Source organism: Corythoichthys intestinalis, chromosome 22 (genome assembly GCF_030265065.1).
Source record: "Corythoichthys intestinalis isolate RoL2023-P3 chromosome 22, ASM3026506v1, whole genome shotgun sequence".
Lineage (NCBI taxonomy): Eukaryota > Metazoa > Chordata > Actinopteri > Syngnathiformes > Syngnathidae > Corythoichthys > Corythoichthys intestinalis.
The window spans coordinates 31,470,409-31,494,635 of NC_080416.1; the positions used below are offsets into that span (position 1 = coordinate 31,470,409).

General features: G+C 39.4%; 1 protein-coding gene across 12 annotated transcripts in view; it reads left to right on the forward strand.

Annotated features, from left to right (window-relative positions):
- Nucleotides 1-24,227, forward strand: part of epb41a (erythrocyte membrane protein band 4.1a) — a 174,383-nt gene that overhangs the window by 108,753 nt on the left and 41,403 nt on the right. For 10 of the 12 annotated variants that reach the window (XM_057828644.1, XM_057828651.1, XM_057828648.1 and 7 more), the window contains 2 exons: nt 16,028-16,156; nt 16,960-17,076. In XM_057828644.1, coding sequence (XP_057684627.1) covers nt 16,028-16,156; nt 16,960-17,076 — 246 coding nt within the window. The remainder of the gene's footprint in view (nt 1-16,027; nt 16,157-16,959; nt 17,077-24,227) is intronic. The other 2 variants (XM_057828645.1, XM_057828649.1) reach the window with 1 other exon arrangement.

Below are 24,227 nucleotides of genomic sequence, written 5' to 3' on the forward strand. Positions count from 1 at the left end.
TACAAAGTATTAACGCAAGGGGGCCGAATAATATTGCACGCCCCACTTTTCAGTTTTTTATTTGTTAAAAAAGTTTAAATTATCCAATAAATTTTGTTCCACTTCACAATTGTGTCCCACTTGTTGTTGATTCTTGACAAAAAATTAAAATTTTATATCTTTATGTTTGAAGCCTGAAATGTGGCGAAAGGTTGCAAGGTTCAAGGGGGCCGAATACTTTTGCAAGGCACTGTAATTGTAGGATGTACAAGGACATCACCATCTTCGTGATGATAATCTGAATCTGAGTAAAATTTACTAGAAGCACTGTCAGATAATTTCACTTATTTCTAGTACATTTACACTGAAAACAAGGGAATTTAACTCTTTTCAAGGAGGTGTATTTTTTGCAGTGTACTTGAGTTTTGCAGGTCAACAAGTTCACACAGTTAAATGTTATGCTAACTCTGATGCGGGTCGGACTGTCAGTAGCAAAATTCGTGGCGTGTTCGTCACCGTCCACAAAATTGACATCTTTTTACTCGGGCTATCATATTTATCGCGTTAACAGGCGGTAATTAATTTTTTAATTGATCACGTGAAAATAATTGATGCAATTAACGCATGCACGGAATGACCCGTTCATGCCTTGCCTCAAACAGTTTACAATGATGCCGTTTTAGCTAAGGGTGTAACGGTACATGTATTTGTATTGAACCGTTTCGGTTCGGGGGTGCTCAGTTCGGAACGGAGGCGTACCGAACGAATTTCTGACGTAATGTAACCCTTACTTTTCAAGGCTGTGAGTCGATCGGGTTACAGTTTCCATGTGTAGATTATATTTGCTCCGTCTTCTCTTCTATAATGAGGACCAACACTGTAGGACAGAAACTTCAACGGCGCGACAACGTGGCCGCCGCGAGAACGCAGTGAAACGCTAAAGTCAACCGTGTGTTAGACGCATCCCAGAAGCGGCTCAACACGACACACGCGAAAAGAACGGCAGAGTTTATTATTTGACGTGAGACGCGGCCCTACTGCGTCAACACTACTACCGGTAGCTAGGATCGGGCAGACCAGAAGTCACTCGTGTAAAAATACGGTGGATCCAGTCAATTTTCAAACTAATATGCAATCGTAACCCACTTTTTGAGTCCACCAGATCTCTTGAGTGGTAGATCGGGACACAGTTGACATGTCTTTGTTGCTGTAATAATAATAACCAACAGGGCCCCGTGTTCAATACAAAACCCTTCTACCACAACAAAACAATTAAGAACTAATATTCACATCGGAACTAAAGTTATACAGCATAAAATATACAATATAAATGAATACTACCTCACATTTGTAAAATATAATCACATAATAAAATAAATAATAGCCCATTTAAATAAAATAAATTGAAATGAGCTAAAACAGCTGTAATTAAATAATATGAATAATAAACAGATCCTGCTTGCACAATTAAATTTATTAATTTCTGTGTGGCGCTTTAACTTGAGAAAATCCACCAATAAAGCTTTTGAAAATCGTTCATAAGAAAAAAAAAAAGATTCATTGAGGCATTTCATTTGTAAAATACATGTTAAAATCATTGTTTTTGGGACTGCTTTTCTTTTTAGCACAGGACTTCTTTTTTCTTCTTTCTTTCAGAAAGAAAGCTGACCAATACGCGGAGTATGAAAGGCAAATTGTTGTTGGATTATTATCTTTAAATACCCGCTACTTTTTGACCAGAATTCTAGCTTTGTATAGGCTAATGTTCCTATTGTTGAAAGCACAAAAGTGTGTAATAAACAACTAGCACATTTATATCTTGCATTGTTTTCTTACTGTACCGAAAATTAACCGAACCGTGAGCTCAAAAACCGAGGTATGTACCGAACCGAGATTTTTGTGTACCGTTACACCACTATTAGCACATTGAGAGCGAAAAAGCAGAGAAATGCGAGTGGACACAGGCGTTCATTGGACTGCGCCTTTTATTGGCTTAAGCTTTGGCAGCTACAACTAACAGTCATGGTTGCCCAACTTCCCATCATGCATTTGGGCAGAGCAAGAGACTATCTTTTTCTTAACACGCTTAATTGAACACAACGCAGAACTTATTGTCTACCTTTTGCAGCCACTACTGACAGTCATGGTTGCCGTACTTCCCAGCATGCATTTGGGCGGAGCAGGAGACAATCTTTTTCTGAACACGCCTTATTGAACACAATGCATAACATACAGTATACCATTTGCAGCCACCACTGACAGTCATGGTTGCCCAACTTCCCATCATGCATTTGGGCAGAACAGTTAAGTCGCTACAGTATCATTTTGTGAAAGCACAACAAAAATAATATTCCTATCCTTCAAAAAAAATTATGTTCACAAAAAGAAAAGCGCTCAATGCAAAGAGAACTGGCATTCCCAATCAAAATAGCAATGCAAAATACACATAAAACTTACTCAGACTTTGCCTTGACTAGATCTGTAATTAATTTAAAACTCGCCATTGACACCTTGTGGTGTATTTCAATCACTACCTTACGTAGTTAGAGACACTGTGAAAGAACGGCAGGGAGCCCGACGTCACCGCTCGGCGACGTCAACAATGGCGAGGTATTAGTTTATTTTTTGATTGAAAATTTTACAAGTTTTATTAAAAAGAAAACATTAAAATGAGTTTTAATGTAAAATTAGTATAACATGTACTAACATTTATCTTTTAAGAACTGCAAGTCTTCCTATCCGTGTATCCCTTTAACAGAAAGAACGTTGATAATGTTAATGCCATCTTGTGGATTTATTGTTATGATAAACCAATACAGTACTTATGTACAGTTTATTGAATGTTAATGTCCGTGTTGTGTCTTATCTTTCCATTCCAACAATAATTTACAGAAAAATATGGCATATTTTAGAGATGGTTTGAATTACGATTAATTCATTTTTAAGATGTGATTAACTCGATTAAAAATTTTAATCGTTGGACAGCCCTACTTTTTACATTACTGGCTGCTGCTGCTGGTGGCTAAAAAGGACGTCTAATATCCCTCCTCTTCGAAGCCAGCGGAGGAGGCAGCATGTATTTCTGTCGAAATTATGTTTGTGTTGGGGTGGGGAGTAAGGGGTGATCTAGTAATCAGCCAATCAGATGTGCGTTAGAGGGGGTGAAAAATGGACCGGCACATTCCGCAAGAAAAAGGGGTAAATGTAAATCTGAACACAGTGAGAATATTTCACTTAATAATGGTAGGGTTAATTTTATCCATAGAACATATGGAAGAACAATCTAAATGATCTATATCACTGAAGTCATTATGTCATGCAAATAAGATTGCTTAAACATTGGTAGGGACAGTTTGAGCCTCCTGAAAAGTTGGTAGTGTTTTGTCCCTACCGTCCCTATGCAAACCCTTGCACACTATATTTGTCAGCACCCTGTCTAAAACTGTAAATTATTAAATGAAGGAAAATAAAATGAAGTTGCTTCATCGCTGCTACACGCTCGTTCTGAAGTTGCTTTCCCTTGATGTCCCGCATCACATCATGTTCAGTGCATTTGAGCCCATATGCGAGTAGGAGTTTAAAACGCCGAACAGAAGGAGTGTGCCATCTTAGGCACCCCACGATCCGATTCGATTACGATTCAGGGTGCTACGATTCGATTATTGAACGATGATCACGGTATTGAGGACGATCGCGGTAATCACGATTATTGATGATCGTACATTACTAATTAATAAACAGCCAAACAAATTTATGTCCATTATTTATTTAAAATTTCCTAATAATTCAACAGGAACGATGGAAACATGCCCATACAACAAAAAGCTGCCCTTAAACTGCTTTTTTTTTTTTTCTTTTTACAAGAAAGTACGAAAACATTAATGATTTTAAAGGCAGTACTTATTTCTCAACATGCCCATACAACACACAGCTGACCTTGAGATACTCTTTTTTTCACAACAACGTGCAAAAACATTAGCTGTTTCATGAATTCCACATTTTCTGGAAACAAACAAAGACTTCTTTTAACCAATATACTTTGTTTTCACAAATTTCTATACTATTTCGCATGTTTGTAGTGTTGCCACTGTACTTAATCCTGGTTTTAAACGTTCTGCATCTGGAGTAACTTATGTACACCACCAAACAACGCACAACTTGACATGGAAATACATGTTAGCGAAGTCGCTAATTAGTATAGCGCTCGACACTAACTAGTACCATCTCAAAAACAACAACAATAAAGGCTAAACAGTACAAGAGGGTTCGTGTACTCACATCTGATAGACGGACACGGGACCTAGCAAAACAGTAGGGACTTTTTCCAATTAACACGACTTGAACCTACTGCTGGACAACTGAAAGACAAAGAACAACAAATTATCTCTCTTCCCTTCTCGCTCTAAAAAAATAACTTGCGCACAGAAGCGCGACTGCCGTGTCCCTGCCTGTCTCATACACAAATTTATTTTCCAGTTTTCCGGCAGCATCCATCATAACGTTGTGCGTGCATCCGTTAAAGGTGTCAGGGTGGCAGATGTGTCTTGAATTCCGTTCCGCTACGACCGGCTGTCATAAAGTTATTAGGCAAATCATAGTTCTTAAACATTTATGAATCGTAATCGAATCGTCATGTGTCAATTCGCGATGCATCTAATAATCGATTTTTTTGGCACTCGCTTACCGAACAGTATACAAATAAAGTAGCCATTTTCATTCGTGTTGCAGGCAACTGGGGTTCGTGCTAAGGCCAATTTGTGTTTGTGCTTTGGCATTTGGGCATCGTGTTGTGGCTGTTTGCATTCGTGTTTTTTCTTTGGCAAAGCATTTGGATTTAGCGTTCGCGTTGTGGCAATTTGCATTTGTGCTTTTTTCTTTTTGGATTTCGCAGATCGCCTGACACTTCTCTAAAAATCATTCCCAAAAAGCATAGAATGTTCTAAAAAAAATTCTTGGGAAGCAATCAATAAGGAAAAAGAAATGGTGGCCAAGCTCATCATCATATCCCTCCACCAGCATACTTTAAAGTTGGCACAATCTAGAGAGGCAGGTAATGTTCTGTTGGCATTCACCAACCCTAAACTCATCCATCAGACTGCCAAGTAGAGAAGTGTGATTCATCACTCAAAAGGACACTAAACTGATTTGTTCCAACAGTTGCTTCCATTACAGTATTGTGCTCCAATTGCGGATGCTCTTAAACAAGCCAATTCTTTCACAAAATGTTTACAAAATGCCCGATCTTGATTTGATGAACAAGACAATAAGGCAGAGACCATCTAAGATGAGAGGCCCAATACCTTTTTCCATACAAAGTAGAATGCATTAATGTTTCTACTGAACCTGGGTCCAGCTATTTGTTTCATTTTGTCAGGCTTATTGAGCCGGCAGATGAAGAATGCAAATGTGTTGGGATTCGGAGATAAAACAGTAAACAAATGTTGCTGTGAGTCTTTCACTGGTATAGAATTCTATTGGTAAAGCTTTGCGAAACTGTATTTGTTGTAAATCAGATGTGTTGCATGGGTCTGACCAGAAGGGAAAAATAGAAAAATGTATCAAATGTTTACATTGTATTAATTTTGAGTTATTTCCCAAGGGAATGTCTTATTTAAAAAAAAAAAAAATATGATGAACATTGTCTTAAACTAGGGATGGGCATGTAATATAACATTCATCATTCAAGCACACAGTGACTTTTAATAATAATGATTGCACACTCTCCTATGAATGGAGATGGATGTGTTCACAATTATCCGTTCACATTCACATTCATGATGAATGGAATCAGTACACAAATATGACCATTTAATGTTATTTCTGAATAACGTACATACCGTTATTTTTGGCTTTAAGCTGCTACTTTTTTAAAAATTTTGAATCCTGCGGCTTATAGTCCAGTACGGCTCATTTGTTGATTTATTTGGGTTAATAGGTAACACTTTATTTGACAGTGGCGTCATAAGACTGTCCAAAGACCGTCATACTTATGACATGACACTATCAAGGGCATTACTGAATGCTGATGACAAATGTCCTTAAATTTCATCCAGCAAATTATGTCTCTAACTCCATTTATGTCCAGCTTGGATCTTTTACATCTATTCAAAAGTGAAATAATTTGCCGGATAACACTAAATGATATCTCTTAAAAACATTCATTAATGCTCTTGACACTGCCATGTCATAATTATGATTGTCTAATGACAGTCTTATGGAGTCACTGTCAAATAAAGTGTTACCAAATACCATATCTCGCAGTTAATGAAACAACTGGAACAGAAACTGAAGAAATAATTAGCACAGAACATGAATTTCGATTATTATTTACATCTCCAGCGCTGTGATGCATGCTCGGAGGCATGTTGGACAACAACAGTGCTGACAGCAGGTGTCAATAGAGGTTGACTGTCTCCCCCTAGGGAGCAGTGATGGCCAAATGAAGTTTCTTGAAGCAATGAAGCTTTGCAGCCAATTGTTCAAAGGCTTCATGGTGGTTCATTTGGTCTTATGACAGTCGAATGACAGTCTTATGGCGCCACTGTCAAATAAAGTGTTACCGTATACCATGACTAGCAATCAATGAAACAAATGGAACAGTAACTGAAGAAATAATTAGCACAGAAAATGGATTTTGATAGTTATTTACATCTGTAGCACTGCAATGCATGCTAGGAGGCAAGTTGGACAACAACAGTGTTGACAACAGGTGGCAGCAGCGGTTGACTGTCTCCCCCATGGGAATAGTAACGGCGAAATGAAGCTTCTTGAAGCAATGAAGTTTTGCAGCCAATTGGTTCAGAGCTTCATGGTGGTTCATTTGGTCTTATGACAGTCTAATGACAGTCTTATGGCGCCACCATCAAATAAAGTGTTACCAAATACCATAACTAGCAATTGTAGCACCGAACATGAATTTGTTATTTACATCTGCAGCGCTGTGATGCATGCTAGGAGGCATGTTGGACAACAACAGTGTTGACAGCAGGTGGCAGCAGAGGTTGACTGTCCCCCCCAAGGGAGCAGTGATAGCCAAATGAAGCTTCTTGAAGCAATGAACCTTTGAAGCCAATTGGTTCAAAGCTTCATGGTGGTTCATTTGGCCTAATGACAGTTTCATAATGCTGCTGTCAAATAAAGTGTTACCGGTTAATATCTTTCGGTGTAAATATCCCATGATACACTGAGGACAGCTGCGGCTTATAGTCCAGCGCGGCCTATCTATGAACAAATGCCGTTTTCGTGTTAAATTTGGTGGGTGGTGGCTTATACTCAGGTGCACCTTATAGTGCGAAAATTACGGTACTTGGTGATAGGTCGCACTCTTGTTTCTACCCAAATTTTCGCCACAAAATGCTGGTGCGACCTATACACCATATATGCTGTCCTCGCTCTGAACATTGCCCTCTATAGACCGTCATAAAACTGAAAAAATATTAGCTATACTAACTATACACACAAGTTAGCCTAATACAAAAAAACTGCACTGAACTTTCGACAAAGAGTACTTACAAACAAAGCTTACCCAAGGAAGTAATAAAGACCAACATCACGGCCAAAGCTGCAACTTTACACGTCGTGCAGCAATCTTGGGTTTCACAACAAACAAAGTCGACAAATGACCTCAAGAGAGTGCTCTAGGAGAGCGCAAAAAGCTTTTAGAACTTTACCATAGGGAGAATACCTGACATTACCAAAAAAAGCAGTACCAGAAGTTAGTCCGTTTATTGTTAGAAAAACAAAGCTTTGGTAATTTTTTTTAGAATACACTTTCAAGTGCTTGTGACAGCATATAAAATCTTAAATAGTTTTACTACGTGAATTATAATCATATTTTGAGACGATTCGACTATATACAATTTGGCAAAGAGCAGATGACGAGAAATTAGTCTTTTAATCTGACGTTTAGCGCTGCCTGTAATTTAAGCGCTCTAGCGTCCCCAGCTGGATGATGACGTCGGCAGGGTAATGATTTCATCTGATTTAGAATTCAGCCCATTGAGGGGGAAGATTCAGAATGAGGAAAATGCCACAGAGAGCAACAAAATATCATGATTGTTTCAATCTCTCTACTCCAATATTTTTACAGGATATTCTTTTTATCCAAGTATTTTTCCCAATTTCTAAATCATCATGACGTAACAGTCTTGTGCTAAATGGACTATGAAATATTGAAAATGCATTTATTCCGTACAACAGGGCAAAATTACTGCACAATGGTCAATACTGCCGACTTCTTGCACCTCCCGAACGGTATTTTATGCCACCAGAGTTAGTTGAACCGATCGGCCAGTCCCTGGCGGCGAGCAAGTTACGGCTCGTCGTTCTGATGCGGCCACGGTGGACTCACAGTGCTCGTCACCGGGAATGAATGCCGAAAATAGCCCATTCTCGGTGGACAAACCGGCCGACGTCAGAGCCGGGGGCTGCTTGTGGCCAAGCCGAGGAAAGCGCATTCTCGGCGGGCACACGAATAGGACCGATGGGGTGGAAGTGACCATGGTGTGTGACAGGCCGCCTGTCTTCGGCTGGGTGGCCTTCTCACTGCACAAGGAACCACAAAATGCAAGCCACTTCCTTATTAAAACATGTGTCATGGTCTTAGGATTTTACATAATATAAAACACGTAGCTTACTCACCTCACAATGGTCCCACAGTTGCCATTTATTCAGTACGACAGGGCAAAATTACTACATAGTGGTCAGAAGTGCAGACTTTTTCCTCTACCGAACGGTATTTTATGCCACCGGAGTTAGTCCGGCTTCTGTCATTTCCCTGCCCCGGCTTTGGAGACGGAGGAAAGAGCGTAAACAAAACAGGAGGCGTGACAGCTAGCCGACATGCTAACCCAAACCGAGCAGCTTTTCCAAGTCTTATTCTCGCCTTTCGAAAACGAAAAATCACTCGAAACTACCCCAACTCATGTCACACATGGTGACGGGGTGGTTTGTCTTCACCGATCGGCCAGCCCCCGGCGGCGAGCAAGTTACAGCTCATCGTTCTGCTACGGCTCCGGCGAGCAGGCACAGAGGGGAATGAACGCAGAAAATAGCGCATTCTCAGTGGACAAAACCGCCGACGTCGGAGCGGGGGGCTGCCCGAGGCCACGCCGAGGATATTGGTCTATTAGCGGCCACACGAAGAGGACCGAGAGGGTGGAAGTGACCATGGTGTGTGACAAGGTGCCGGTCGTCAGCCGAGTGGCCTTCTCGGTGGACAGGGAGCATTGTCACCCACAAAATGCAAGCCACCCCCTTATTAAAACGTGTGCCACAATCCCAGTATTTGACATAAAATAAAACACATAGCTTACTCACTTCCTCGTCTGTCCAATGTTCCCACAGTTGTCAGACTTGTTTTGGTCATTTTCCGTGGTGAACGGGAACTTTTTGAAACCCAAAAAGACGCACACGCCTCTCCCTGGTGCAGCAACAAAAGCCTGCAGTATATTGGGCTGGCATGATGCAAAAAATAAACAAAATAATCCCCAAAATCAGTTGAATCCGGAGTCCTTCTGCATACTGTAGTATTGGCTGTATACTGAAGATGATTAGCCCGCTGACGTCACATTCGCATTCTTCGTCAATCCAGGAAGTCGCTAATTTTCATGGCGCGGGATTCAAAAAATTGAATAAATATATTGATTGCTTCCACACACATTCAAGCGGTCCATTTCAATAAAGGGCAAAAAATACTGCGTGAAATATGAAATAAACATGCTTTTTGCTGTCATAGGCACTTTCAAGTTGTTTTTTTACTTCTTAATTAAAATGAACTAAATGATGAGCTTTGAGACAGGGCTTAAAATGAAGGTAGTGATGATAATGCGGAAGAGTTAAGTCAGTTAAGAATAAAAAACTAGAAACTCGATATTTTTAACCACATTGCCACATTGTTTTTGTGGTCTTTTTTCAACCAATAGCAACAATAACCATTATGTTAACAGCCATATACTGTAGTGTTAGACTTCTCACAGGAACTAGATGTGTACAAAAGCAGGTACCGCTCCCGATTCAGGGGGACGCTGTGTTACAGACATTCCAATCAGTCACATTGTTTTTTAACTAATTCTAAATGTTATGGTATGATGTGTGCTGGCTCCCATTTAATAGGAGTTGGATTGCGATTGGTTAGTTCTGACCGCAGAACTTTCAAAGGGATTGTACAGGTAATGGTTGGGAAAAGGTTTGAGGTTATTGATATTGGTCTAATTTTTCAAAATTGTGATCATTTTAACAAGGGTGAGTAGATCTGAAAATTAAAAATGAGCCTTTCCCATATCCTCTAATCCAGGGGTGTCAAACTCATTTTTTTTCACGGGACACATTTATGGCAATTAGATGAACGAGCATTCATTCACCCCGCCTAGTTAAAATGGATTGGACGTCAAGTGCCATCAATGCCACTGAAAGATGAGCATTCACAGCCAATCCTTCCAGTTTAAGTGAATTCATTTCATTGTCAATTGCAGGCAATGAGTTCATTTCGCTTCACCTTCTTGTTATCTAAGAGAACGACCCTAATCACTCATGGTGCACAAATAAAATAAACACTAAATGAAAAATAATGAATTAAAACTCCTCACATGGTATATTATTACTGTCACCAGAAAGAAATAGTCACCAAGAAAAGTAGTAAAACACATAATTAAAATTAAAAATCTGTGCAAAAGTCTTAGACGTACTAAATGTATTATAGTACCGCTACATCACTACTTGCTAGTATTTATTCACTTTATTCTCAGTCTGTATATTCTGTAAACTTTGTGTTTATATAGCCTCACTTTAATTTTGCTTTTGTTTTACGTGGTGCACATTATGGTGAAGCTTTAAATCCCGTACTCTGCACAATGACAATACAGTGATCCCTCATTTTTCGTGGTTAATTGGGACAAGAACCCAAAGTGAAAAACTGCAAAGTAGCACCCCCCGCTAAAAAAATTGTGACAGGTTTAATTGAAAAAATAAAAAATAAATAAAAATTAAATAATTTAAAAAAAAAAAAAAAAAAGCTTATCTATACATATATATATATATATATATATACTAATAAATGTTTTTTAAGCACTTCAAATGTAATAATTATGATAAGTTTTAAACATGTTACTGTCCCACCGAATGATTTCAAAACAAGAATAAAGTAGAAAAATGCTTGTTATTAAATGCTTCATTGAGTTGCTTACTTACAATGAGTTGCCACAGTTAAACGATGATTGACGCATTTGGCGCTTTGAAGTTTCGGCTTCCAGGCATCTCTGGCACGATCAAACCTTAGCATCTGTCAAGCATCGTTAACTTTATTAGGCAACTCCAGTGTAATGCCTGACCAAGAAAAGGAGCAGGAGGGAGAGTTAAACATGATCGGATCAGGACAGCTCATCTGTATTTATTTTTTAATTGAAAAAAAAAAATGTGCGATGGACTGTTTGAAGCGCGAAGTAGCGAAGGATCACTGGAGAGGCTTTTTATTCTGTTGTATTCTAAAGATACTTACCTCAGATAACAAAATATACCTGGAGCGGACATGGGCCAGATGTACTGCAAATTTCAGCCCAACTTCATAAAAAGACTCCGCCCCAGTGTCTCTTTGGACAATGGCCCAAACTCAGTAAGAAGTCACTTGTCGGATCAGCAACCAGTTTTGGGCCAGAACTGGTCCAAAGTAGCAGACATGATTTTAATGTATGGCCTGGATATGGCACACATATTACCCAATCTGGGCCAGATTTGTATCAAAACCGTTTTCAATATTAAATTTGGAGTCCATTTTGTTCACTGTGTCATTGTGTAATGTTTATATTGCAAATTAAATTTGCCCATTAAAAGCAATAATGACAACAATTCTTTTACATGCCATTTATTACAACAACATAACAATATAAATTTGTTTTTTGTTTTTTTCCACAAAATATTTTATTTGGAACAAGAAACTCAACATTGAAAATTTTAGACGGTAAACAACATAGTGTATTTGTTAAGGTTCTGGGCTAACGTGGGACCTAATTCATTGACGATGAGAGGGAGTGTTAGATAGTGTCCGAAGAAAGTTTGGTGATAGAACAGGTAAACGGGCAGGCTGGTGTTTTGCCAGGCAAGCAGTACAGGATCTATGGGGGAAAAACACAAAAATGAGCTCAGTTTTAGAATTACAAGATTATTTGTTATCTGAAAGTCACATACCTGTAGGTGAGTTGTTAATCTGGCGATGATGTGAAGCCAAGGACCGGTTTAAGTACGCTGCTGACGATGAACATCTGTGCAATCAAGGCGACAATTAGGCAAAACTGTCATAGTGCTGATCCAAGCCGCATCTGGCGCACTCACATTTAGCGTGGGTTTGAGCATGTTCAGTCTGCAAGGTCCGCCCCGGAACAGTGCGTAACCTATCATTTGGACCGTCATAGTGTTGATCCGGGCTGAATCCGGCGCACTGACGTTAAGTGGGTGAGATTGCTATGCGGATCTGCCGAGCTGAGGCCGGACGCGGCACGCAGTCGCCTGCTATTGGGGACGGGTCACTTCCTGTAAATTTTGGAACACTTTTTTTGGGGGGGGGGGCATTTCCAGGTTACTTCCTGTTGATTTGGGAGCATTTTTGGATCACTTCCTTGTTAAGTCATTGGCTGCCATTGACGGTGCTAAAAGTCCAATCCATTTTGACTGGAAATAAACGAATGTAACTGCGGACACGAAAGTGAGCCAAGTGCAGTCATGCGTGCACTCGATCACGTAAATCACAAATCAACAGTTTTACGATGCCAATACCAAAATAAAAGCATGTCATTTTGTATTAGGCGGAAAACACTCAGGTGACTTGAAGTTTCGCTCCGAGACCAACTTTCAAAATTGTCTGATATGCATGTGTGATACATCATTGGAAATCTTAAAAACTCAATTTTCTGGGGGAAGAAAAATTTTGAACAGGAGGGTATTTTTTTTTAAAAAAAGAAATGTTTTTGAAACAGTAAAACCCTATCTGGAGGTGAGAGCACGCGAGAGCAGAATTACAGACGCCATTATTTTAATGAGATCGCGTACTTACCTTGTTTCGATCCAAAAACTCCATGTAGCATGTATCACTGAGTGTCAAGACACAGCTGTGAATGTCCACAGCTGGATTTTTGGGGGATTTTATGGGTGAAACATGGTAACATAACAAGGATCGCGATGCAGAAATCGCAGACATCAAGGAGTGGTCGAGATTTTCTTTTTTACATCGAGATTTTCTTTTTTATACATATATACCCTTTTAAACGTTGTTTTTTTCCATTTTTTGTTTTTTTGGTGCGATTATTTATCATCTAACATATTGGAGAAAATGCGCCAGTAACGGAAAAAATACAATTAAGCAATAGTTATGAGGTAGATATCCGTGACTTTTTTACAGACACCATTTTTTTCATTGTGACGTAATTTGTTTAAAAGTTTAAAATATGAGTGTGAATAATTTTTTTTTAAGTCGTTTTTTATTTTTAAACGAAATATTAGACATCAATTAATGATTCTAAGCTAAAAATGATAGACATTTTGAATAATAAATATAATTAATTACCTTCATTTTATGGCTGGGTTGAAACAAAAGCGGTTGCACGACGTCTGTAAACGGGGGTTTTCATAGGGTAAAATGGACATATTGAAAATAGTTCAGGGGCTTAATGCGCTATGAATCTGCTATGGCAGCATATAGACATTGTTCTATCAAACACAACAGTTGTTTCGGCTTAAAATACAGCAGTTTCTTTTAAAGAGGAGTGCAAGAGCAGAAACTGCTTTTGCAGTCTTGTCTGTGTTTTCCGCCATGAACAGTATGAATGAGCCAAAACACGCCTGTCAGACAGAACAACTGTACGTTTGACACACCTGCTTTAACCTTCCCAAGTGCGCATTAAAACTGCATCTGATATGATTGTTGGCATTATCTTATGTCACATGATCAAAAAACAGTAAATAAATAATGCCCATTCCTAGCTTAAAATAAAACTACTCGTTGTATCGAAACAATTGTTTTGCAATCTCAGACTAAACCGCAGAGGTCACGGCTCATCATTTGTGTACAACTGTATGGATCATTTTGTAATAGCGTCAAAGCACCTTTCTACTTTTCAGCAAATATGTTGCATGCATAGAAATAACAAGCCTCCTTGTTTTCAAATCTGTACGGGTCTAAGTCCGTCATTCAAATGCATTCACCGAGCTTGGCTCTCCCATAAGCAAATGCTTGTGGTATTGACTCAGCTGACAGGTGTTATTACTCACAGTCATTTAAAGGCCCTCTTATGCATGCACTGCCTCCTTTATGTTACCAATCACTTTGGGTTTTTTATTGCACTGCTGACAGTAAATAGCCCTCTTTGCCCTCATCTATACAATTGCTACTCAGGCAGAGTACCAACATTCCAGTGCTGTAACGTACATGTGACTGAAGATTCTCTTTGCACGCTCATTGAAGACAATTGTCATACATTTCACAAGGCTTGGAGAAAAAGAAAACTGAATGATATTTCATGAATTTGCTCTATGGTTCCAATAAAGACAATAATCAAATAATGGCAGGTGGCAATCCAAGACTCCTGGAGACCAAAATAGAATTTACGACAGTCTCTTCATATTGTTTACCTGCAATGTTTCTATCGACTATGTTGGCTAGTGTCGATAACAAGTTATACTCTGCTTTTTTGATGTTCAAATATTTGAGTTAAAAAAAAAAAAGACAGATTTTGCATGTTGGACTCTGACTGGCTTCCTCTTATTAAACATGATATCATGTGGTTACAACTTTTGTCCTTATGTGTAGTGCAAATGAATGAAAGTGAACAGGATTTTTAAAAGATATCCATGCTATGACGGTAATTGTGACTCACCATCATTAAATCTTGCTTTTACAACACTTAAAAAAGATTTTGGTAAAACTGATTTTGCCATGTGGCATTTTTTTGCCATTTGACAAAACTGATTTTGCCACGTGATTTTTTTGCCATGTGTCAAAACTGATTATGCCATGTGGCTTTTTTTTGCCATGTAGCATTTTTTTGCTAAGTGGCAAAATTGATTTTGCCATGTGGCATTTTTTGCCATGTGGTAGAACTGATTTTGCCATGTGGCATTTTTTTGCCATTTGGCAAAAGTGATTTTGCCACGTGGCATTTTTTTGCCATTTGGGAAAAGTGATTTTGCCACGTGGCATTTTTTTTGCCATTTAGCGAAACTGATTCTGCCACGTGGCATTTTTTTGCCATTTAGCAAAACTGATTTTACCACGTGGCATTTTCTTGCCATTTTGCAAAACTGATTTTGCCACATGGCATTTTTTTTTGCCATGTGGATAAATTGATTTTGGCATGTGGCCTTTTTTTGGGGTATGTGGCAAAATGGATTTTGGTTTTTGGGGCAGGTATTTGGCATTTTTGGTGGGGTATATGGCAGTTTTGAAGGCCATGCACATCCATGCCATTGACGGCTATGCACTTCCAAATTTTCCATTCATTTTAAATTGCAGAAAAACATATGTGGCTGTGATTTTTGACCATACACTTTACATACGAGCGCATTGACATCCAGCTGACACCCAAGTCAGGCTATGCCATTGATGGGTATGCATGTCCAAGTTTTCCATTCATATTACACGGCAGAAAAACGTGTGGCTGTGATTTTTGAACATACACTTAGTATTACAGCGCATAGACATTCAACTGGCACCCAAGTCAGGCTATGCCATTGACGGCTATGCATGTCCAAATTTTCCATTCATTTTAAATGGCAGAAAAACGTGTGGCTGTGATTTTTTACCATACACTGGCAAAAATAAAAATGCCACATGGCATAATCCATTTTGCCACATGGCAAATACCACTTTTGGTTCTCGCTGTCTCTTTAAAAAAGTGTGTTTATTTTAGTCTTGCATTAATTGGAATACCTCATTACTGTACAAGTTTCACAACTCTTTTAACAAGCTTTGTATGATTGTGAATGTTTGCTAGTGTTGAAACATTTAAAGTGTCTTATTAGATCTCTCGGAGGGTATGTCTCTAACTGTTATTGCTTTTTGCAGTCCCCAGTACTGAAGACCCAGACAATCACCATCTCAGATGTTACCAACTCTCTGAGAGGAACAATGGCCTACAAAGACATCCCCTTAGTTCATACGGAGACCAAAACAATTACATACGAGTCAGCCCAGGTAAGAGCCTTTCTGAACCTGGGAATTAAAATAATCTTAATATTGTATGTGCAGGCAAAGTGTATATTAGAGGTGGATAGAGTAGCCAAAGATTCTACTCGAGTAAGAGTCGCGCCCTTCAAAATAATATTACTAAGATAAAAGTAGTCATCCAAAAAATGTACCATAATTTTCGGACCATAAGGCGAACCTGACTATAAGCCGCCACTCACCAAATTTGACACGAAAACGGCATTTGTTCATAGATAAGCGGCACTGGACTATAAGCAGAAGCTGTCCTCACTGTATTATGAGATATTTACACAATATTATGTTATATTATACGCCATAAGACAGTCATAGAATCAAATGAACCTTATTTTTTTTACTGTGCATTAAAGACGCCAAGTTATTGAACAGGCCGACGTGATCATAGAAGGGCAAGATTGAGTCTTATTGGAATAATGGAGTCATGTGATTATTGTTGTGATCATTGGTGAAACTGGTCGAAAAAAAAAAAGTAAAATCTAACATGTAGAATAAAGAAGAAAAATGTAACGACTAGTGGAGCCTGAAGTAGCGGATTAAGAGTAGCGTTTCTTCCTCATAACTCTACTGAAGTAAAAGTTAAATTATGGCTGAGTAAAACTAGTCTTAGAAGTACATTTTTCTCAAAAAAGTTACTCAAGTAAATGTAACGTAGTAAATGTAATGTCTTACTACCTACCTCTGTATATTGGCCATTTGCCAAGTTCTTGGGAACATTACATGCTCATGAAGGTTTCACATTAAATAAAGAAGAAATGTTTATTAACACTGAAAAGGTCTCTCTCCCAAAGCCTGTGGACACCTTGGCAGAACGAGATTCAGGAGTGCTGCTGAGCGCTCAGACGATCACATCCGAGACAATCAGCACCACTACCACTACCCAGATTACAAAGGTATGCCTCATCGATCAGTACGGATCAGTACAGTCGTTCATCCGAATGCAGAAAATATACACAAACATGCAAGACATACATAAACATCTCTTTAGCGCATTTCTTTCTTTTCATGATAATGATTTGTCAGATGAGAGGTCACCCTTTTGCATTGTCAGCGGCCTTCAAATGGAAGTCATTTTCAACAATTCTCCTGAAACAGCAATCCTTCTGTTGGTTCTTTCCGTTGGTTTTTGAATTGTGCTATAGTTATTTTAAAGAGGAAATACAGTGGGGCAAATAAGTATTTAGTCAACCACTAATTACCTTGGTCTTTCCAAGGGAAAGAACAAGGTTATGTTGTTGTACAACTTTATTGTACTTTTTTTTATTATTATTTATTACCTTGGTCTTTCCAAGGGAAAGAACAAGGTTATGTTGTTGTACAACTTTATTGTACTTTTTTTTATTATTATTTATTATTATTATTATTATTCAATAATTGTTGACGTTTTTTTCGGCGCGCCGCACAGCCCGAACCGTACCTCCGATCGGTACCGTTCAAGTATCGGCACGACCGGAATTTTCGCGCGACGATGGGAATTTTTCAAACGGCCTTGAAAAATTTTCCGTTCGCCCGTAAACGGCAATTTTCCGGAAAAAAAAAAAAGTTTCAAAATGTATCTAGTCCTACAATTTTTGACCAAATCACATAATTTGGGCATCAAAAATTCCGGGACGGTGAGGGGCATAAAAGTTGTATACAGAATTTGGAAAAAAATTACGCTTCCTCGGAAATTTGCCAAAAACTATCCCATTCATTTCGAATGGGAAAAGTTCCCATTCACTTCCAATGGGATTTCCAATGGAATTTACATTGCATTGATGCCATTGACGGCCATGCATGTCGAATCTACTGATGCCAATGTACTTGGATTCAATTGACTATATGGATGTCGATGCCATTGACGGCCATGGACGTCCAAAATTTTTCCCATTCATTTTCAATGGGGAAAAAACAAAATTTCCCCAAATCAACAGAAAATGACCAGATATCAATAGGACGTGTCCCCCAAACGTCTCCAACTCCATTGACGCTTATGGGGGGTGCCGCCATTGACTTCCATGGACGTCCAAAATTTTTCCCAATCATTTTCAATGGGGAAAAAACTAAATTTCTCCAAATCAACAGAAAATGACCAGATATCAATAGGACGTATACCCCAAACGTCTCCAACTCCATTGACGCTTATGGGGGGTGCTGCCATTGGCGTCCATGGACGTCCAAAATTTTTCCCATTCATTTTCAATGGGAAATTTTTTTTTTTCCCCAAATCAACAGAAAATGACTAGATATCAATAGGACGTGGCCCCCAAATGTCCCCGATTGCATTGCTGCTTATGGAGGGTGATGCCATTGTCGTCCAGGGACGTCCAAACTTCCCATTCATTTCCAATGGCATTTCTTCATGTTTGTTCATTCTATTGATGCCAATGTACTTGGATTCCATTGACGCTTATGTAAGTTGATACCATTGACGTCCATAGACGTCCAAAATTTTTCCCATTCATTTTCAATGGGAAATTTTTTTTTTTTCCCCAAATCAACAGAAAATGACTAGATATCATTAGGACGTGTTCCCAAATGTCCCCGATTGCATTGCCTCTTATGGAGGGTGATGCCATTGACGGCCATGGACGTCCAAATTTCCCATTCATTTCTAATGGCTTTTAATCATGTTTTTTCATTCTATTGATGCCAATGTACTTGGATTCCATTGACGCTTATGTAAGTTGATACCATTGACGTCCATGGACGTCCAAAATTTTTCCCATTCATTTTCAATGGGAATTTTTTTTTTTTCCCCAAATCAACAGAAAATGACTAGATATCAATAGGACGTGTCCCCCAAATGTCCCCGATTGCATTGCCTCTTATGGAGGGTGATGCCATTGACGGCCACGGACGTCCAAACTTCCCATTCATTTCCAATGGCATTTCTTCATGTTTGTTCATTCTATTGATGCCAATGTACTTGGATTCCATTGACGCTTATGTAAGTTGATACCATTGACGTCCATGGACGTCCAAAATTTTTCCCATTCATTTTCAATGGGAATTTTTTTTTTTTCCCCAAATCAACAGAAAATGACTAGATATCATTAGGACGTGTCCCCCAAATGTCCCCGATTGCATTGCCGCTTATGGGGGGTGATTCCATTGACGTCCATGGACGTCCAAACTTCCCATTCATTTCCAAAGGCATTTCTTCATGTTTGTTCATTCTATTGATGCCAATGTACTTGGATTCCATTGACGCTTATTTAAGTTGATACCATTGACGTCCATGGACGTCCAAAATTTTTCCCATTCATTTTCAATGGGAATTTTTTTTTTTTCCCCAAATCAACAGAAAATGACTAGATATCATTAGGACGTGTCCCCCAAATGTCCCCGATTGCATTGCCGCTTATGGAGGGTGATGCCATTGACGTCCATGGACGTCCAATTCTCCCATTCATTTCTAATGGCTTTTACTTTGTTTTGTGCCAATGACTGTTATTATGATCCATTCTATTGATAGACCTGAGTGGGGCTAAGATCTGTATCTCCACAGAGGAAAGACCAAGGTGTGTAATTTCTCCCGAAATTGCAGTTTCTAGTTATTATTATTATTATTCAATAATTGTTGACGTTTTTTTCGGCGCGCCGCACAGCCCGAACCGTACCTCCGATCGGTACCGTTCAAGTATCGGCACGACCGGAATTTTCGCGCGACGATGGGAATTTTTCAAACGGCCTTGAAAAATTTTCCGTTCGCCCGTAAACGGCAATTTTCCGGAAAAAAAAAAAAGTTTCAAAATGTATCTAGTCCTACAATTTTTGACCAAATCACATAATTTGGGCATCAAAAATTCCGGGACGGTGAGGGGCATAAAAGTTGTATACAGAATTTGGAAAAAAATTACGCTTCCTCGGAAATTTGCCAAAAACTATCCCATTCATTTCGAATGGGAAAAGTTCCCATTCACTTCCAATGGGATTTCCAATGGAATTTACATTGCATTGATGCCATTGACGGCCATGCATGTCGAATCTACTGATGCCAATGTACTTGGATTCAATTGACTATATGGATGTCGATGCCATTGACGGCCATGGACGTCCAAAATTTTTCCCATTCATTTTCAATGGGGAAAAAACAAAATTTCCCCAAATCAACAGAAAATGACCAGATATCAATAGGACGTGTCCCCCAAACTTCCCCAATTCCATTGACGCTTATGAGGGGTGCCGCCATTGACTTACATGGACGTCCAAAAATTTTCCCATTCATTTTCAATGGGGAAAAAACTACATTTCTCCAAATCAACAGAAAATGACCAGATATCAATAGGACTTATACCCCAAACGTCCCCAACTCCATTGACGCTTATGGGGGGTGCTGCCATTGACGTCCATGGACGTCCAAAATTTTACCCATTCATTTTCAATGGGAATTTTTTTTTTTTCCCCCAAATCAACAGAAAATGACTAGATATCAACAGGACGTTTCCCCCAAATGTCCCCAATTCCATTTAGGCTTATGGAGGGTGATGCCATTGACGTCCAGGGACGTCCAAACTTCCCATTCATTTTCAATGGCATTTCTTCATGTTTGTTCATTCTTTTGATGCCAATGTACTTGGATTCCATTGACGCTTATGTAAGTTGATACCATTGACGTCCATGGACGTCCAAAATTTTTCCCATTCATTTTCAATGGGAATTTTTTTTTTTTCCCCAAATCAACAGAAAATGACTAGATATCATTAGGACGTGTCCCCAAAATGTCCCCGATTGCATTGCCGCTTATGGGGGGTGATGCCATTGACGTCCATGGACGTCCAAACTTCCCAATCATTTCCAAAGGCATTTCTTCATGTTTGTTCATTCTATTGATGCCAATGTACTTGGATTCCATTGACGGTTATGTAAGTTGATACCATTGACGTCCATGGACGTCCAAAATTTTTCCCATTCATTTTCAATGGGATTTTTTTTTTTTTCCCCAAATCAACAGAAAATGACTAGATATCATTAGGACGTGTCCCCCAAATGTCCCCGATTGCATTGCCGCTTATGGAGGGTGATGTCATTGACGTTCATGGACGTCCAAACTTCCCATTCATTTCCAATGGCATTTCTTCATGTTTGTTCATTTTATTGATGCCAATGTACTAGGATTCCATTGACGCTTATGTAAGTTGATACCATTGACGTCCATGGACGTCCAAAATTTTTCCCATTCATTTTCAATGGGAAATTTTTTTTTTTCCCCAAATCAACAGAAAATGACTAGATATCATTAGGACGTGTCCCCCAAACTTCCCCGATTCCATTAACAATTATGAAAGGTGCCGCCATTGACGTCCATGGACGTCCAATTCTCCCATTCATTTCTAACGGCTTTTACTTTGTTTTTTGCCAATGACTGGCATTATGATCCATTCTATTGATAGACCTGAGTGGGGCTAAGATCTGTATCTCCACAGAGGAAAGACCAAGGTGTGTAATTTCTCCCGAAATTGCAGTTTCTAGTTGTACAAGTTCTCGCGCTTGAAAATATTAGAAAGGCCTGTAATTGTCAACATGGATAAACCTCAACCATGAGATACAGAATGTGGAAAAAAAAAACTTGCCTGGCACAGCCAGACTATTCTCCCTGTATTTTTCAAACACTGTGAGAAATAGTCTGGGACCCAGCCCATTAACAGCCTCTCGAGCAAGGTACAAAATCAACTGTCCAATCAGATTTGTTTATTTGCGTGACGTGTTCTTAACGGGTAACGTCACTCTTGCGCGCCGAAAGTCGTCTCTACAACAACACAGATGGCGAACGTGAGAGCCGAGAATATGTTCCAATCCGCAGTAAAAACAGTTTTAAATTACCAAAAACACGTCGAAAAAAGTCATTAACAACAGTCAACATAGCTCACGCTAGCCATGTTGAATAAACTTCTCCATTCTCCGCTCACGCTAATTACTTGTCGCTTTAACGACGTCATGTCTGCCCGTCGCTGATTGGTCCACTCTGCTGTCTGTTTGCTGTGGCTTGCTCCGCCCTCGGAATTTGATCCGCCAGACGGTCGCCAGACTCAATCGCTGGAACAGCGGTGAGTCTGGTATACCAGGCAAGAAAAAAACCCCAGAAAATCACATTGCTTGATTTTTAAAGAATTTATTTGCAAATCGAGGTGGAAAATAAGTATTTGGTCAATACCAAAAGTTCATCTCAATACTTTGTACTGTACCCTTTGTTGGCAATAAAGGCAAGGCAAGGCAAGGCAAATTTATTTATATAGCACAATTCAACACAAGGCAATTCAAAGTGCTTTACATTACATGAAGATCATAAAAATCACAAATCAATACAACGTAAAAACCAAGACAATCAAAATCGGAAATAAAATTATATATAAAAATCGGATTTAATAACAAATAGAATAAGGATAAATAAATAAAAATAAAACAAAAACTAATAATAATAATAATAATTTAAATCAGCAATGGAGATAAGCACAAGGGGAATAGAAACCAAATAGAATTAAATATATTGACAGTTATGGATGTGCAGTGCTAAACAAAAGCGTTTTTAGCCCTGATTTAAAAAAGCTAACAGTTTGAGCATACTTCAGACGTTCAGGTAACTTGTTCCAGAGGTGAGGAGCATAATAACTAAATGCTGCCTCACCCTGCTTGGTTCTTGTTCTTGGAACATGCAGAAGACCGGTTCCAGACAACCTTAGGGGTCTAGATGTCTCATAGGAACCTAACAAATCAAGCATGTATTTTGGTCCAAGGCCATTAAGTGTTTTGGAGACGAGCAGTAGTCTTTTATAGTCTATCCTTTGACTCACTGGAAGCCAGTGTAGCGATTTCAAAACCACTGTAATGTGGTCCAGCTTCCTTGTATTTGTGAGGACTCTGGCTGCAGCATTCTGTACTAGCTGCAGCTTCCTGACTGATTTTTAAAGGAGGCCAAACGTTTTCTGTAATTCTTCACAAGCTTTTCACACGTTGTTGCTGGTATTTTGGCCCATTCATCCATGCAGATCTCCTCGAGAGCAGTAATGTTTTGGGGCTGTCGTTGGGCAACACGGACTTTCGACTCCATACAAAGATTTTCTATGGGGTTGAGATCTGGAGACTGGCTAGGCCACTCCAGGAGCTTGAAATGCTCCTTTGTTGCCCCGGCTGTGTGTTTGGGATCATTGTCATGCTGAAAGACCCAGCCACGTCTCATCTTCAATGCCCTTGCTGATGGAAGGAGATTTTCACTCAAAATCTCTCGATACATGGCCCCATTCATTCTTTCCTTTACACAGATCAGTCGTCCTGGTACCCTTGCAGAAAAACAGCCCTACAGCACGATGTTTCCACCCCCATGCTTCACAGTGGGTATGGTGTTCTTCGGATGCAATTCAGTATTCTTTCTCCTCCTAACACGAGAACCTGTGTTTCTACCAAAAAGTTCTATTTTGGTTTCATCTGACCATAAGACATTCTCCCAGTCCTCTTCTGGATCATCCAAATGCTCTCTAGCAGACCGCAGACGGACCTGGACGTGTACTGGCTTCAGCAGGGGGACATGTCTAGCCGTGCAGGCTTTGAATCCCTGGCGGCGCATTGTGTAACTAATAGTAGCCTTTGCTACAGTGGTCCCAGCTCTCTGTAGGTCATTCACTAGGCCCCGCCATGTGGTTCCGGGATTTTTCCTCACCGTTCTTGTTATCATTTTGACACCACGGGGTGAGATATTGCATGGAGCCCCAGATCGAGGGGGATTATCAGTGGTCTTGTATGTCTTCCATTTTCTAATAATTGCTCCCACAGTTGATTTCTTTACACCAAGCGAAGAGTGAAGAGTTACAAACTTTTGGCCTCCGTTATTGCCAACAAAGGGTACTTAACAAAGTATTGAAATGAACTTTTGGTATTGAGCAAATACTTATTTTCCACCATGATTTGCAAATAAATTCTCTAAAAATCAAACAATGTGATTTTCAGTTTTTTTTTTTCCACATTATGTCTCTCATGGTTTAGGTTTACCCATGTTGATATTTACAGGCCTCTCTAATCTTTTCAAGTAGGAGAACTGGTTGGTGGTTGGCTAAATACTTATTTGCCC